Source organism: Cynara cardunculus (assembly GCF_001531365.2).
Source record: "Cynara cardunculus var. scolymus isolate 2C chromosome LG 1, CcrdV1, whole genome shotgun sequence".
Lineage (NCBI taxonomy): Eukaryota > Viridiplantae > Streptophyta > Magnoliopsida > Asterales > Asteraceae > Cynara > Cynara cardunculus.
In genome coordinates, this window is record NC_037528.1 from 9,157,959 (window position 1) to 9,174,841 (window position 16,883).

Consider the following 16,883-nt stretch of genomic DNA (forward strand, 5'->3'; position numbering starts at 1 on the left):
TGTAAAATACACGTAAAGTATATATATATATATATAATATAACTTAATTAGCATATATATGTATTAAATAATAATAATTATTATTAAATATGATATATTATGGAATGGATTTGATGTTTTAAAATGCACAAGTTCCCAAGCAATCAACACCCCCTATTAAGGGGGTGCCATTAGCACTGCCCTATTAATAACTTATATAAAGTGAATGGGGGAAAAAAAATGCAAAGACAGGTTTAGAAAACAGTGACCTCCATGATGGAACCCCAAATGATTACCAATTGAGCTACTTATTATATTTGTCTATAAAAGCTTAATTATTATATTTGAGTCTAAAAGCAGGGATAAGGTTCCGCCCCTGGTGGTGACAGAAAATAAGTATTGTAGTTTGCTAAGTGGGTTGATTCGGTGGATTTCATCCTAATATACATGCAAGTGTAGAGATCAGTTGTTACGCTTCTCATCTTAACTTTTTTTTTTCTTACAAGAACCCAACCCTATATTATATATAAATACAATATATTTAACCTGTCCCTTTCTTTAAAATCATTACTTTAATTTTGATATATTTAACATGAGTTTTTTTCTTAGAGGTGTATCCTTTTTGAGATGGCTACACACCTTTCTAACTTTGGCGGTAGCCTTTCCTTTGTCCCTACAAAGCACCCTTCCGCCCTCCTTCCACTATTTCTTCTCCGTCTCCACTGCCACCGACGAACGGCATCTCCTGTCAACCAATCAAAACACCCAACTGGTAAACCACCTATTAACTACAACAAAATTGATAGACCCAAAATCAAAATAGTTTCTCTTTCTTTCTTGTTTCAAGGGCTGTTATATATTTTAAATTACCAGTTCATAAAAAAAATTATATTACAACGATAACTTTTTAAAGGAGGTTTACCAGTTGGGTCATTGTGTTTTGATCCACTTGTCGGTTTTACCCCTACCAAAACCCTTTGTAAAAGGGGATTTTATTGCGATATAAATGGATGCTGGCCAATTGAGTGGAAAGAGCCACGAAAGTGAATGTTTTTCCTTTACTTTTCTATGTCCATGCCACTCAAGATACTGTTTTCAATATGTATGATTAACAATTAAATAGTAATTCTTGTCGTTCCTAGTCTCCTACTACTAGCCTGACCACGTGTGCCAAAACACCACACCACGTCACACAAAAGATTTAATTTTTCTAATTAATGGATCAATGTAACTATGTTCTTTTGGGGGGAAAAGGTTTGTAACTAGGATTCTTTTCAGCTGGCCCTACATCGTTTGTGCCGCAGAAATAACATAAACGAGGTACAATTATTCGTTAAATGGTTGGTCTGAGAATTTAATGCTCGTAAAAAACCCAGTCCCACAAAATATACGAGAACTTGTAACATTTAATAAGAATGAGAGACATAATTTTAAAAAAAAGTACAAGTATTATCGTTATAATAAGTTGGGGATCGTTTATCAAACGTTTATTCGGGTAAACGTTTATCAATTTATATTAGTTTACCTGATAAATACGACAAGAACCAAGAATTTTACCTGGTAAGTGTGAACGATGACTCTTACAATGGTAAGTGTTTACCGGGTAAATTGTTGCATATGATACCTTTTTGGTGGACTAAAATCTTCAAGATAAGTAAATGATAGTGTTAAATTTTACCGATAAATACTTACGGGGTAAGTGTTTGATAAACAACCTTTTAGTATATTAAAAGATTATTTCATGTAGTGTTCTTCAATAAATTATAAATAAACTATGATTAATAAACATAAATTATTTATACTATTTGGATAGTCTATGGGACTTGTTTTGCTTTGTTTCCATCCATTATTTCTGTTTTAATAATTACTTGATACTTTTGAATCTGTGCCTACAATTTTTTATATTTCATTGTTATTGAGATGCATATTTTGTAGTTGATCAATACCATTTTCATTAAATTCGATATTCAACTTTTATTAAAACAACCTGAGTATCTAAATAACAAATCAGGCCCATATTAAAATATCAACGTATCAAAATTTCATTATTTATCAAAAAGATGATTAAAAGATAAAAATATCCTTTCTTCATAATTTGTTTTGCCTTTTATACAAATTGAGAAAACCTTTTTTGTACAAGTACAAACACAGACATCAAATACATATATACACATAAACACACACAAACACACATACATATTATACATACCTACACACACATTTGGTGAGTAACAGTTTCATTCGAAGAAGATGAAAGCAGTACAGTTTCAAATTCGAAGCAAAAATCAGTAACATAAGCAAACAGTTCATTCGAAGCAGAAAGGAAGCAGTAGCATAAATCAGTAACATGTTCAAGTTAGAAGCGAACATAAAGCATAAGGAAAGGAGTAGCAGAAATTGAAGCAAATAGAAAGCAATAGAAGAAATCAATAACATGTTCGATAAGATGAAAGCAATAGCAGGTTCATTCGATAAGCAGAAAGAAAGTAGTAGCAAGTTTATTCGATAAGCAAATAGAAAGCAGAAAGAAAGCAATAGCAGAAATCAGTAACATGTACGATCGTTTGATGAAAGTAGAAAACAACGTTCGATCTGTTGATGAAAGCAACATACCCTGATGAAAGCATCGTTCTTTGATGAAGTGGCTAGGATTTAATAGTGTAATGAGGGTATTTTTGTCATTTACACACTTTTGGATGGAATGAATTTCAATTCCATCGGCTTTAGGAAGGAATGGTGAATTCCTTAAATTTGGGAATATTTGGAATTCAATTCCATTCCATGGACAACCAAACATTGCAATGGAATTTGGTCAACAAAATTGATCATCTAATTCCATCAGATTCCAACGGATTCTGACGAACCAAACGTCCCCTTAGAGGCCGTTTAGCTAAATATTTACTTGGTAAGCACTTACCATTAAAAGTCTTACAATTTATTTTATCGGTTAAGATTATAGTAGATATCAAAATGGTATCGTATGCAACAATTTACTCGGTAAACACCTACTCGGTAAACACCTACTCGGGTAAGAGTCGTCACCCTCACTTACCGAGTAAGACTCTTCATCTTTATCACTGCTCTTACCAGGTAAGATTTTTGACTTTTGTCATGTTCATCCGTAAGAAAAATTATCCAGTATGCACTTACCAGTTAAACATTTAGTAAACAGCCCCTTAATAATTAGGAAATTATCATTTTAATTTTAACGCTATTCCTTTAAATAAATTACCGTAAGATTTGGATGTGATTATAAAATTCATTACATATTATAATTATTTTGTTTGATAAAAATAGTATGATGATGAAAAAAAATATTAAAGATGTTTTTTAGTATTCTTTTTAATATATGGTTGAAGTTGGATTTACTATTTTTAGTGTTATTAGTGTATGTTTTTAATGGTTGGATTGAAATTGGTCTTACATTATTTATATATATATATATATATATATATATATATATATTAGATTCAACAATTTTTTATATATATATTTACAAAAATTGGTATGTAAGTAATATTATTTTATACGAATCAACATAAATAAAGTATACATTTATCATTACAAAATATATTTAAAACAAGGTTTGTTAGTTTAACATGAGATGCTAGCATTTATTATGTAAGCAAGAAACCGTTCCTCATTTTAGTTGATGGCATGTCTAACATTTATTATTACGACATGAGCATATGATACATATCTAACAATTTTAGGTTTAGACTTGACTTTTAATTGTTCGGAAAACAAAACAAGACAATGCATAAAATCCAAAACAAAAATGACCTTTTTATTCAATCATATCTTTTGACATTTTTTTAATTCAAACATTACAAACAATTCATTTTAATGGTGTAGGTTTATGTTTTTCAATGCATCAACTACAGATTGAATAAAAGTTCAATCATTTGGGAGTTGTGGGTTGATAAGCCAAACATTTTGCCTTTTGTTTCATGTTTTTTTACGATATTGGTATGTTAGTTTCTTATCAGCTTTAGAGTGTTAGGTTATTTTTCCTTCTCCCCTCTTTTTCTTTTTGCATTTCACAGTTTTCATCTGAGAGAGAGGGATGGTTTCAGTTTGTAAGAAGTAATTCTGCTTCTTATTTTATATATTGCCTTAAAAAACGATCATTGAACACAACCCTAACAATAATATGAATTTCCAATCCACTCAACTTTAAATTGGATGCAAATAACTAAATTGGAACCTAGTTCAAATACGTACAATAATGTAGTTGAATCTAAGTTAAAAACTAGAACTTAAAACTAAATAACAGTAACCGTTTTCTTTAATTTTGACCAAAAATTATATTGATATATGATATCTTATTGGACCAAAAGACATTTAACATATAACACATCAAAAATATTAAAATAAGACCAGAATTTGAATAAAAACGTTGAGATTATTTTAATATATAATTTATTTTTTAATTTGGAAAAAAACATTATGTATGCCAATTTCCTAGAATTATGTGTGTGGTGTATGTTATGTATATAGTATAGTTAGCCGTGCGCTGCCTGGATAAGCACATGCCACGCGATTCGATATTACCTCCAATCACCATCTCCATTATTCTTCCCCATTCCTATCCCCATCTTATCCCTACCCACGTTGACCTGTTCACCCTTCCTCACACACCACACGTGAGGGTTAAACCCGTCATTTTACCCCCGCCCATTCTTACTATTTAAGCTCCCCTTCCTTGCTTCTCCCTCATCCCAAACCCACCAACCCTCACTTCTTCCACATGCACGTTGCCTTTTGCAGACACTGGTAAAGAAACAACAAAGAGAAAGGAAGGTATGGGTACCTCATTGTTGATTGCAGCAGCTGTTTTCGTATTGGCTGTCGGGACTGCCGTTAATGGCTGCCCGCCGTCAGATAGGGCAGCGTTGATGGCCTTCAAAGCTGCTTTACACGAGCCTTACTTGGGCATCTTTAAGTCATGGACGGGTAACGACTGTTGTAACAAATGGTACGGCGTTAGTTGTGATCCGATTACCAAACGGGTTGCCGACATCAACCTCCGTGGAGAGTCCGAAGACCCGATTTTCCAGAAGGCCCACCGGACCGGGTACATGAACGGGTCCATCTCTCCAGCTATTTGCAAGCTGGATAGGCTGTCCAGTGTAATTATTGCTGACTGGAAGGGTATTTCCGGTATTATACCTCCTTGTATATCTTCTCTACCTTTCCTCCGTATACTAGACCTCATCGGAAACCAAATCTCCGGTCAAATCCCTTACAATATCGGCAAACTCAGCCGTTTGACGGTTCTTAACATCGCCGATAACAAAATTACCGGTAGGATGCCGAGGTCAATAGCAAATCTGGCGTCATTAATGCATTTGGATCTCCGAAACAACTTGATTTCGGGAACGATACCACAAAACTTCGGGAAGCTTCGAATGCTGAGTCGTGCCTTGCTGAGCGGCAACCGAATCTACGGACCGATTCCATACACGATTTCTTACATCTACCGTCTCTCCGACCTTGATCTGTCGCTGAACAGGATCTCCGGACCAGTTCCTGAATCTCTCGGGAAAATGGCGGTCCTGGCGACGTTGAACCTGGATGGAAACAAGATCTCCGGTAAGTTACCAGCAACTCTGATGAACTCAAGCATTAGCATATTAAACCTTAGCAGAAACGCGATCGAAGGCAACATACCGGACGTGTTCGGGCCTAGTTCTTACTTCATGATGATGGATTTGTCGTACAACAATCTGAAAGGAGCAATCCCGAAGTCGATAGCATCCGCTTCGTACATCGGACATCTTGATCTGAGCCACAACCATCTGTGCGGGGCGATTCCGGCGGGATCATGGTTCGACCACCTTGAAGCGGCGTCGTTTGTTAACAACGACTGTTTGTGTGGAAAGCCTCTTAAATCATGTTAATTAACTAAAGTATTACTTTGCTTAAATGAATCGCCGGCCGTCTACGCCAACGTTGACGGAACTTTCCGGTTCCGTCCCGGGAAATTCTAATAGTCCGTACATTGAGTGTCGTTTAATTGGTGCAAAACTGCCATGGATGGAGAAGATATTTGAATTGGACGACATTAATATCATATAGATGGTTATTAATATACATTTGTACCTATTTTAACTTCTTAATTATCTCAACTTAAACATAATATATATACACACACGTGTGTGTATATATATATATATATATATATATATATAAATCATAAGAATATTACAAACTCTACAAATTAATTTCGTTCTCCTTTAATTTAATCAATGATATGGATTAAATTAAATTTAAAATCACTTTTAAATGTATTTTTAATTGATTAGGTAACCATTTATACATTTGAAGTTTATAAATCAAAATCAAAAGCCAAAATTTGATTTATGGAGTTTATAATAATGATATGATTTATATTTGAAATTTTCTCCATGCTATTTAGCTTTTTTTAAGAGGCAAACATAACATAAAACCAAGCATATTATCTTACTTCTATTCAATATATTAGCAATCTTTATTTTGTTTGAATTTTGAACTTAATTTTGTCGTTATTTAGAAAATATAATATATAATTTATTTATTCTTTCCAATTATATGATTTACAATTTTTTACTGTTTTAATGCCTTAGAGTCATATATTATAATCTCTAAATTGCAAGTATGAAAATAAAGATTATTTATAGGAATTGAAATGGCAATTTACTCTATAGAGGATCAACAATCTTTGCAACTTTATGCTTTGATTTGGTGCGACTCTTCCGCAACATCTATATTATATTATAAAATATTTGATAAAAACTCTTAAAACTATTTTTATGCACGAAATACTGTTTATTGATACATATTACTAAAAATTCAAGATTATAAATAAATTGTGTGTAAGTAAAATTTATTAGAGCTTAACTAGAAGGTTATTCGCACAATGCAGCGAGATACATTTCGATTTTAATGTTTCGTTTTATTCTATTCTCTGTTGATATTATAATATTGTTTTATGTGGTTTTGAGAAAAACGATAATGTTTTTATTTTTAAATAAAATATAAATTTGAAGATATGTTAAAAAATTAAAAAATATATCGATATTAGTATCAAATTAACTATTTAAAAGTTCTTGTTTTGTTGTGTAATTTCTTTAATTCAAATTTTTTATTATAATTTAATTTAAATTTAATGACGAAGTAATTGTTTTTTGATTTAATAATATAATTTATTATAAATATAATAATTAAGTATTTTGTTAAAACACAATGTTTATCTTAATATTTATTATTAAACAAAAAATAAAAATAAAAATTAAAGAAATACACCCAAAAAAAATTAGTTTGATATCAATAGCAATATTTATTTTTTACTTTTTTATGATATTTTTATATTTAAGTTTTATTTAAAAATAAAAATATTATTGTTTTTCTAAAACCATAAAATCGTATTATAACATCAACTGAAACAAAAATAAAATAATAAATAAATAAAACATTAAGATATATATATATCCTTACATTTTACAAATAACTTTCTAATATTAAAATAAGTACTCTATCGTAAACTCTCACTCAAATGGACCACTTAAAAAGACAATGTCTGTAGATCTCGCACAAAAAAGATACATATTTAGATATTGCATTAAAGTCGGCTAGTATTCAAGACACCCCCCTTTTTTAATTGGTTAAATTCTCTTATTATTATTATTTTATTATTTTTAATTAAATGACGAATGAATATTTTAAGAAGGTTTTATTTTAGATTTAATTTTATATTCTTTTACTTCTTTTTTTGATAACTATGAAGTCATCACAAGGGAATCCATAGTCACAAGTGTTTTCGGTAAATCTGAATTCAAATTCAAAATAAATGTGATTTTTTCGTTACATTTCTTTAAGGTTTAACCAATATGACACAATCCAGTAGTGATATTTTTTGGTTTCTTATATCATAACTGGTAGATATTATGTTAATTTGCGGTAACATAAATATGAAAATTTACATATTCAGTTGTTTTGTATCTAAAAAAATTTGAGCTCATAAAAGCATTCATGCAGTAAACATTTATTGTAATAAAATTTAGTCATGGTTTGCCTTTTGAAAGCGACCAAATTCTAAAATTATGTTATAAAACTTAATATATTTTTGAAAAATATACATAATTGCAAGTTATTCTATGTATACAACACGTGTCATATATGCAAGTCTATAAGGTTGCGCATAAAAATACATTTGCCTCCATTTTTTTTTTCATAAACCTGAATTAATTCATGATGATTGTTAAAATAATTATTTTTGGAAGATAATTATGAAAGTATGTGTTAAATATAATTATAATAATTACAGTATGTCATATGTGTGCGTATATATATATATATATATATAATTATATTGAAATTTAAGATAATTATATAAATATTATAGATAATTACATAACCATATTTAACTTATAGGTTAAAACTAAATTATGAGATTCAATCATTTAATTCTAGTTATTAAAGTAAGCAAAAGAGAAACTCATTTTGCCTTTTTTGTTCAACACACATTAGATCTAGGGCTTGGCTTAACACTCGGTGGAGATTAGTAGCGTGTTCATGTATGGACTACGGATAGATGAAATATGATGTGGTTTTTAAGTGTCCCGTCAGAGTCCTCGTCAAATTTGAAAGATAACTTTCTAAATACCTTGTGGTTTGTTTAGATTCTTTTTTAATTGTCACTAAATCCGTCTTGGGTTTTGTTTTGAAAAAAAAAAACATTATATAATATTGTAACCTACATATTTTTCCGCTTAATTTTTCGAGTTTACAAATTATTCCAAAACTCTACAATAATACATATTGATCATATTTCATGTTTATCTTGAGAAATTAGTTATATTTAATTTAGTTTGACGTAAAAAAAGTCAAAAGTACCAGGAGGTCTCATGTTCAAATCCAAGAAGAAATAAAAGCCCCCTTGTAGCCAGGGAGGTTCGAATGCAGTGACTCCGGTTATCTGCAAAACAGGTGGTCGTCCTGAGATTAATCGACTCGCATAACAGGTTGGATATCCAGGTTAATAAAAAAATCATTCATGTTTTCAATTTACTAATAAAAAATCAGTCATACTAAAATGTTAAATGTTATAAAAAAAATCAAAAGGTTTGATGTATAATTAAAAGTAGTTATATTTTAAAAGTTATTATTCTATCAAACTTGTCATATAATTTATTTAAAAATTAAATTTTTTTGGCGAATCTTGAGATGGTACAATAAATAATTGGGACCCACAACTTTACAAGGGTGTACAGAAGGAGACCCATGGTCACATGAAACTGCCATTGCACATGCATATCAATTCCCATAGCCTCACCTCTACCATATCCACAAATTTTGGTAATATGATTTTAGAATTTAAATTTTAGAAACAAAAAAATATATTTTTAAAAAGAATCTGTAATGTAAAAATGAATTTTTTTTATGGATTTATAATAAATCTCCCTGAGTTCACCTCCTTCACCAATTTTGCAGTGAAGTTTTAGACTAAATGCAATCTATATATATATTATTAAATTAAATGTATTATTATTTATCATTATTTTTATATATATAAACTCCAATATTTATATGTTATATTTTTAATACACGATTTTCACTTGATTCTAATATAAAACAAATGTTTGGTAATAGTATAATATGTTGGAATATAATTTCTATTTGGTGTCCTTGTACCATTTATGTAAAGTTTTATGAAATTAAAGATATATTTATAATTCAATATATCTATGATTGTCATTATGACATATTTAGTCCCTATACTTATGTAATGTTAACATATGATGGATGTGGGTAACATAACAATTACATAAGGGGCTGAACGGTTTCTTTTTGATATACGGTTAATCAATCGATCTTTACACGTTCGTTCTCTCTCTCTCTCTTATCGACGCTTACAGAGAGATGGAAGATCAACATCACTAATCGGTTGATCGATCACACCATCCTAATTCCGTATATCCTTGAAGAATCAATAGCAACTAATGGCATCATCATCTTCGTCTACTCTTCAAAATACGGGATTCACACCAAGTAAGTTTTATGTGTTCTTTTAAATCTTGTGTGAAATTGTTATTGAATGGATGAAATTCGATCCTTATGCTTAATGTTTCTCAACATAATAGTGATTGGTAATAGTAGATACATTATCTGGTATTGTTTAATTCGTCGGATAAAACAAATGTTTTAAAATACCTGGTGGTATCATGGTGCGTTATGTCGACAATGTACGTTTCTTACATCATGTTAGTATTTATGGTTGTGTGATATTGCTCTTATGTGACATGACTAACCTGCTTCCTACTTATGATTTTCTTAACATATTTTTTTTTCCTGAACTTTTAAAGCATCTTAACAGATTCTGTAAAATAAAGAAAAATTAATGTTTTGTTCTATATTTTTTAACATATTTTATTGTTCTCTAAAATAAATAAAAATGGAAAAAACTTCAAATTTAGAGAATTATTAAAACAGGAAAAAGAAATTAGTTTTGTATTCATTTCTACCCATGAATGAATTTACTATGATTTATAATGGCTACCCATTACTAATTACAAGAGTATATAAGACGAAGGTTCGTGTGAGAAGGAGAGTTAAGGTGAGAAGCGTAAGAAGAGATCTGAATCCTTGATCACCTTTAATCTTAAACCCACCCATGAATCGTGCTTGATACGGAAATTGATTTGGTGCATCTCGGGGCATCTCATCCTAATGTGCATTCAAGGGTGAAGATCATTTTTTTATGTTTTTCAACTTAACTATCATTCTCACCGTCATCCAACCCAAGTATATTAACCCCATAAATTTGTTGCTAAAGATATGTATTGATGTTTTTGCAAAAATAGATTACATGTTGAATTGTTATGATATCTATAAATTTATATTTTATTATCTATAACTGATGTAAACGAATGACAGCAGAGCTAGAAGAATAGATTGATCGTTGTCGAACCAAAGCCGTTTTGTTCTCCATTTGACATTCAGTATTCAATTGACTAGTGGCCTTTTATTAAAAAAAAAATGTGTGATTGACCTTGTCGTGAGATGTGAGCATTTTTGGCCATCCGATCTTGTCTCGGGCCTCAAAACTACCCCTTTTTTTAACTTTAAGTCGGATTTATTTTGTTCTTAACCCATGAGCTTTAGGAGTGATTGTTAGTTGGCCTAAGATTCTATTTTGCCATATATCAACACCCTTAAAAGATGTTGGTGAAGGATCATGTGAAAAAGTAAGTTATGATAAAAAAATGTAAGAAGAGATCTGAACATTTGATCACTTTTAGTCTTATGTTCATCTATGAATTGTGCTTTAGAAGAGAATTGATTCAGAGCAACTCATAAATGCTGACATTCAATTAGGATTGATCCAAGGGTGTAGATCTATTTTTACGATTCTCACCATAATTTTATTTCTCACCAGAATCCAACTCAAAGATGTTAGCGATACTAATATCTCATTATAATCAATCAAACCCTAAGAGTTTTTTATAATTATTTTGAGTTTAGCGCTAATAAACTTCGTTCGTTTATGGGGTTCAATACTAATTAACAATCCGTGTTTCCTACATCAAGGATAGAAAATAAAGGTCCCTTTATTGTTTATCAATTACCAGTTATATGAATAGGCGAAAGATTGTATGAAAAAAGAAGTTATGGTGAGAAACATAAGAATAAATCTAAACCCTTGATCACTTTTAGTCTCATGTCCACCCATGAATTTTGCTTTAAAAGGGAATTGATCCGGTGCATTATGTTGCACATTGTTAGTGTTGACATTCAATTATGATTGATTCAATGGTAGATATATTTTCTTTATGGTTTTCACCATAACTTTTATCTTCACCAGAACCCAACCCTATAAGACTATGGGTATTTTTACAACAAGCTGGTTTCTTAATGTAACAAGATAGACAAGTTATTGATTTATTTAGGAACCAAACTCGTTAAAAACTAAACTACATGGACCCAACTAATTGAAAAAAATGTCACATTTGGGATGTAACTCACTGAAAAAACGCAACTATAATAACACGTTCCGTTAAATTAAAAAAAAAAAGACAATGAACATTAAAAATACCTAACCACAAGACGGAACACGTAAGTTACTCTAAAGTTAATAATCAATTATGAACAACGACGATAATCGGAATTATATATTTACATATGGAATGGAAAGTAGACGATTTTGTATAAATATTTGTAATTATTCAATGCTCCTCTATTTGATTGATCATTTGGATGGCTGAATATTGAAGTACACAGTGTAATGTTCATCTCGCAAACTAAATAACGGTTGTAGAAGAAAATTCCTTTTCCATCCTTTTCCCACAAAGCTAATAGCATGGTAATCACTGATTCCGTCTTCAACCACAAAGCTCGTAGCCTTCAAGAACTCATCATCTGATCGACCGGAATCACACCCCAGCTTCACCATTCCCCCGGAACTCTCCACAAAGCAACCTTCTTCGCTTTCAGCCGCTAATCGAACCGTTTTTTCATCACCATTAACTAAATAGAAAATTGAATTCTGGGTGACGGAGTAATTGTCAATTCCAAGACTTCTTTCTCTTCCTTGGTGTACAAGAACCGAACCAGGAAGACTATATGGTTCTAACATGTAGGCTTGACCCATTGTGTCTCTGTGTGATGTGTTAACCATCATGAGTCGAAAGGTTGCGTATACAGAGGCATCTGAACCTGGTTCAGGGTACTTTTGCATTGTGGTGGTGTTGGTGGTGTATGAGAGGGCTAACTTTGAGTCATAGGATTCCTGGGAAAGAGAAACTAAATGGGAATTAAAATCGGCAGGGATTGGAGTTAACCAATCCGAAAGTGAAGTTGATGAGTTGGGTTTCAAGTCGAAGTCGTCAATGGTGAGTCCGGCGAGAAGATAGGGACCATAGAATATTGCATGGAGTGAAGCATATTCAGGTCGATCATCTGAAAATTATTGATCCAAAAGATCAATGAACATTAATCTCAAACTATTGCATAGCCCAAAGTAACAGGTTGCCCAAGAACCTCCAAATTAACTTCAAATAATGGTGGAAGTTATTGAGCTTATAAGGGTAATACCTTGAATGGCCTCCATCCGAAGAGTTATGGACAGATCAAGGTTAATTTTGTCATTTGAGCTCCATTGTTTAGAGACTGATAGGAAAGTACCTGCATCAACAGAAGTGACGATGAACTCTGCAAGGGAGGATCAAGATTTCTTGGATCTTTTTATTTTGATTCAGAGATGCATACCTGGAGGTGTTAGAGGAATATTCTGGTCATTGATTGTTGCTTTTGAATTTGAAGTCGTCCAAAATGGTATTCTAAAATTCAAGGTAGAAGACACTCCTTGCTGTAGATTATAAACATATCATTTCATTTGAAAGTTTTACCGGAAAATATGAAATGATACACAATGTTTGGCGATTATTTTGTATTTGAACGTGTTTATCACAGACAAATTAATGTAAAGTTATCGGTACCTTTTTAGGGGATACTGTCACGGTCACTCGAAGGCGAGGATCCCACGACACAGCAGGCTCGACTTTCTGAGCAAGAAAAACTTGTCCAGATTTCCAGTCAAGTGAGCTGGATATGTACTGGATGACGTAAAGCCCGTGACCATTTCCCCCTTCTTCAAAGTATATTGAATCTCCCAATTTCGAGAATGATTCGATCCCTAAATAACCCATTTGAAATGGAAACTTAGATCAATTCAAAGAGTTGAAATAACTCCATTCTTCACTTTATTGATCCCTTTTTCAGTTCCCTCATTCACAAATAAGAATGTTAAATGGCGATAAAAAACTGTGAAAACTAATCCAAACCTGTTCCATAACAACACCAGAAATCATTAAACTGTGAACCCCATTTATGATATCCTGTGGCCTTTGATGCCCCTGGAGCCATTGGCAGCATATATATCATAACTCCAGGTTCTTTCCCTCTTTGAATACTCAGGACACCATTGGTCAGGGCTCGTTCATAGTAGTCTGCGTATGCCATCTCTTTGGTCCATCTGAACAGATTACGGGAGATCTGTGCACACACTCGACCGAATAAATGATTGTAAACCAAATAATATACATCATCTGAAAGTTTACGCTCCGTCCCCAGAAAATTGCAACGTTTAGCTTCAAACTAGATCAAGTATATAAAAACTTTCCTTTCTAGGAAAGGTAGAAATTTTCATATGACACCCGAAAATAAAACGATAAGGTTAGAATTGTTTTTCTATATTATTGGCGAACACCTTCAGCATGTTATATGTAGTACAAGATTCTTCGTTCTCCGTCTCTAAGGTGCTTGCTAGTCTTTTTGGCTCTGACCTGAGAACACGAACCAAACCATTATTCGCTAGATAAACGTTCTCGATTAATATCAAGATTTCTTGAGAGACTTCAAGAAGTATTTCTACCAAAATTCTCGGACTGATGTGCCTCCTGTAGCATACATGTGGGAAGAGCTCACTATATCCATGAAAAAGGTCCCAATTTCCTGGAGAACAAGTCAAACTTCATTCGATGAAAGTTGACTTTGTGGTGTACTCAAAGGGTAATTTGATCAGAATACCTTGTACAAAGGATCACCGGTAATCTCATACCGGCTTTGAGCTCCAACAACAATTGGAATATGTGTATTGGCATGGAAACCAGATATGTGATCGGCCTGCAAGGATTGCAAATCCGATAGATTAAAAGCATGCACACAGGAAAGAACGGAAGTTACATCAACTTATGTTATGAAAATTACAACATTTGATACATAAATTTAATTTTTAGGGAAATTTTCTATTATTTGTCCAATGTCTAAGATACCCTTTTGATGGGGACAAAATAATGAAATCCTATTGACCAAAAACAAGATCCTAAAAATGATGGAAATTGTCATCAAGAAAAATGAGGAAATATATTGAAGTTACCTTTAGAGCTAGCGGTCCAAGAAAGCAGGGTTTATCGAAAAGATGAGCTAACCATAGATGCCTCATATCTCCCTGGATGCACATATGAAACAGTTATCGCACGGCACAATCTGTATACGAACGATAAAAAATGCATACTACTCAAGAACTATAAACATTGGATTTAGAAATTGGATTCCATCTTGATCCCGAGTTTGGTTTAAAGTAAAGTTTGGAATTGAGATCCCAAAATTTCAATAAAATCCTATAAACATTGGATTTAGAAATCACATGGATATAGTTGGTATTTCAACGCGATTTCATTTTTTTTTTGTATTAATATATTACAAAACTTTAAAAACATTTGTTTTGTAATAATCAATTGATAAAAAAATTTAATTAAATTATTATTAAAGAATAGAATTTAATTCGATTTTAAATTTTACAAATCAAACACACCAAAAATTCAAAATATTCCCACAAAATCCAAATGTTTAAAAAACATTCTCTTATTCCAAACCCACCAAAAGAGCATCCACAACTTTTCATCTGAGGTTTTTCTAATTTATTCCAAAAAAGTGGGGGCCACAAAAACAAGTACAAGTTTATTGAAAGCTTGTAACTGTGCAAGCAAAAAGAAGGGGATTATTCTTGTGAGTTGCTTTTTCACATGTTTAGATAGCCAAAAAAACATTCTATTAGTTTATATCATTTTCATTTCCTACTTGGATCCCATCTTTGTTACCCAAAATCACATATTTGCCTTTTCTTCATATCAATCAAACATGACCCATAATATGAAAACGTTAAATGCATGCTCTTCACTAGAGAAAAAAAAAAAAAAAAGCATAATGAAAAGGTTTGAACATACTGTGATGGTGTATAGCCTGTAAAGGACATCATCCATTCCGCCAGTTTCTTCGTTCAACGATAACCAATGTCTTTCAATGGTGTATCGTGTAATCACGTTCTGCACACGTTTGCTGAAATAATCGGCCATCTGTGTCACCATTATTAAAGCTTGACTATTCCCAGCCAAGACATACTGATCCACTAGACCAGCCATTATCTGTTCAATTATAAGAACCATAAGAACTGAACAAAACTTGTTCTATGTGTATCTCCCAAGTAAAACGATCCATAATTTAAGGTTTTACCTTGTGAATGGTGTAATATGGAGCCCAAACTTGTTGGAGAGCTTCAAAACGGTCGAAAAATTCAGATGGGAATGCCGAAAGATAACCTGTTTTTATCTTTTCTTGACAGGCAGCAAGTGCAGATACCACTGCACTCATCTTCTCTTTGAGAGCTTCGTTACCGGTGCTAGCCCACATTTGAGCCGAAGCGCTCAAGTAATGCCCTTCATTTTCACAATACATGTTGAGGTTAGAAACGAGCTCACAAGAATATGCATACAGAAGTTGTCATTTGGATAAATAACCTTGAATGAGTTTTCTATAAAAAGATTAGCACAATGATCTTCGTCCAACATTCCCCTGATTCAAAACAGTCTGCCCATGATTCAAAACAGTCTGCTCCGGTAAAAACTTAGAAATACACTAGAGAATCATTTTGCAAAACCAGCATTTGGAGAAGGTCATTGAGCTAGATAGCCATAGAAGAGCGTAGCAAATTAGCGATTACCAAATGATGCTAAAATGATACTGAATTATGGGTTCATACTAGGGGTGCTCACGGTCCGGGTTGATCGGTTTGGAGCCATTTTAGTAACCCAACTCAATGTTGGCGGTTTGAAAATTTTCAACCCAACCCAACCTAAACAAAAGTTCAACCCAACCCAACCCAACCCGTTCGGGTTGGTCGGGTTGATCGGGGTGTGTTTAAACAATGTAAAATCACATAAAAATAAAGGAAACTTTCCTTTGAAATACGACCGACTATTCAAGATAATATGCAAGTTCATCAAATATTTAGATATTACAATAAAAATATTCAAACCAAATGATAATACATCAATCAACAACAATAGTTTTAGACGTTTCCAACC

The 16,883-nt window shown here is 32.3% G+C and overlaps 2 protein-coding genes across 2 annotated transcripts in view; one reads left to right on the plus strand and one right to left on the minus strand.

Annotated features, from left to right (window-relative positions):
* The first annotated feature begins 4,703 nt into the window (after nt 1-4,703).
* On the plus strand, nt 4,704-6,089 carry LOC112526070 (DNA damage-repair/toleration protein DRT100-like). The gene has a single exon (XM_025136461.1). The coding sequence runs from the start codon at nt 4,785-4,787 to the stop codon at nt 5,880-5,882; it is 1,098 nt and encodes a 365-aa protein (XP_024992229.1). The 5' UTR covers nt 4,704-4,784; the 3' UTR covers nt 5,883-6,089.
* Nucleotides 6,090-12,101: 6,012 nt separating this feature from the next.
* LOC112521024 overlaps nt 12,102-16,883 on the minus strand; it is a 6,347-nt gene continuing 1,565 nt past the window's right edge. The window contains exons 3-13 of the mRNA XM_025129653.1: nt 16,033-16,235; nt 15,747-15,944; nt 14,897-14,968; nt 14,548-14,643; nt 14,393-14,472; nt 14,228-14,303; nt 13,803-14,013; nt 13,458-13,654; nt 13,228-13,327; nt 13,054-13,143; nt 12,102-12,918 (exon numbers count right to left, since the gene is read on the minus strand). Coding sequence (XP_024985421.1) covers nt 12,209-12,918; nt 13,054-13,143; nt 13,228-13,327; nt 13,458-13,654; nt 13,803-14,013; nt 14,228-14,303; nt 14,393-14,472; nt 14,548-14,643; nt 14,897-14,968; nt 15,747-15,944; nt 16,033-16,235 — 2,033 coding nt within the window. The 3' untranslated portion in view covers nt 12,102-12,208. The remainder of the gene's footprint in view (nt 12,919-13,053; nt 13,144-13,227; nt 13,328-13,457; nt 13,655-13,802; nt 14,014-14,227; nt 14,304-14,392; nt 14,473-14,547; nt 14,644-14,896; nt 14,969-15,746; nt 15,945-16,032; nt 16,236-16,883) is intronic.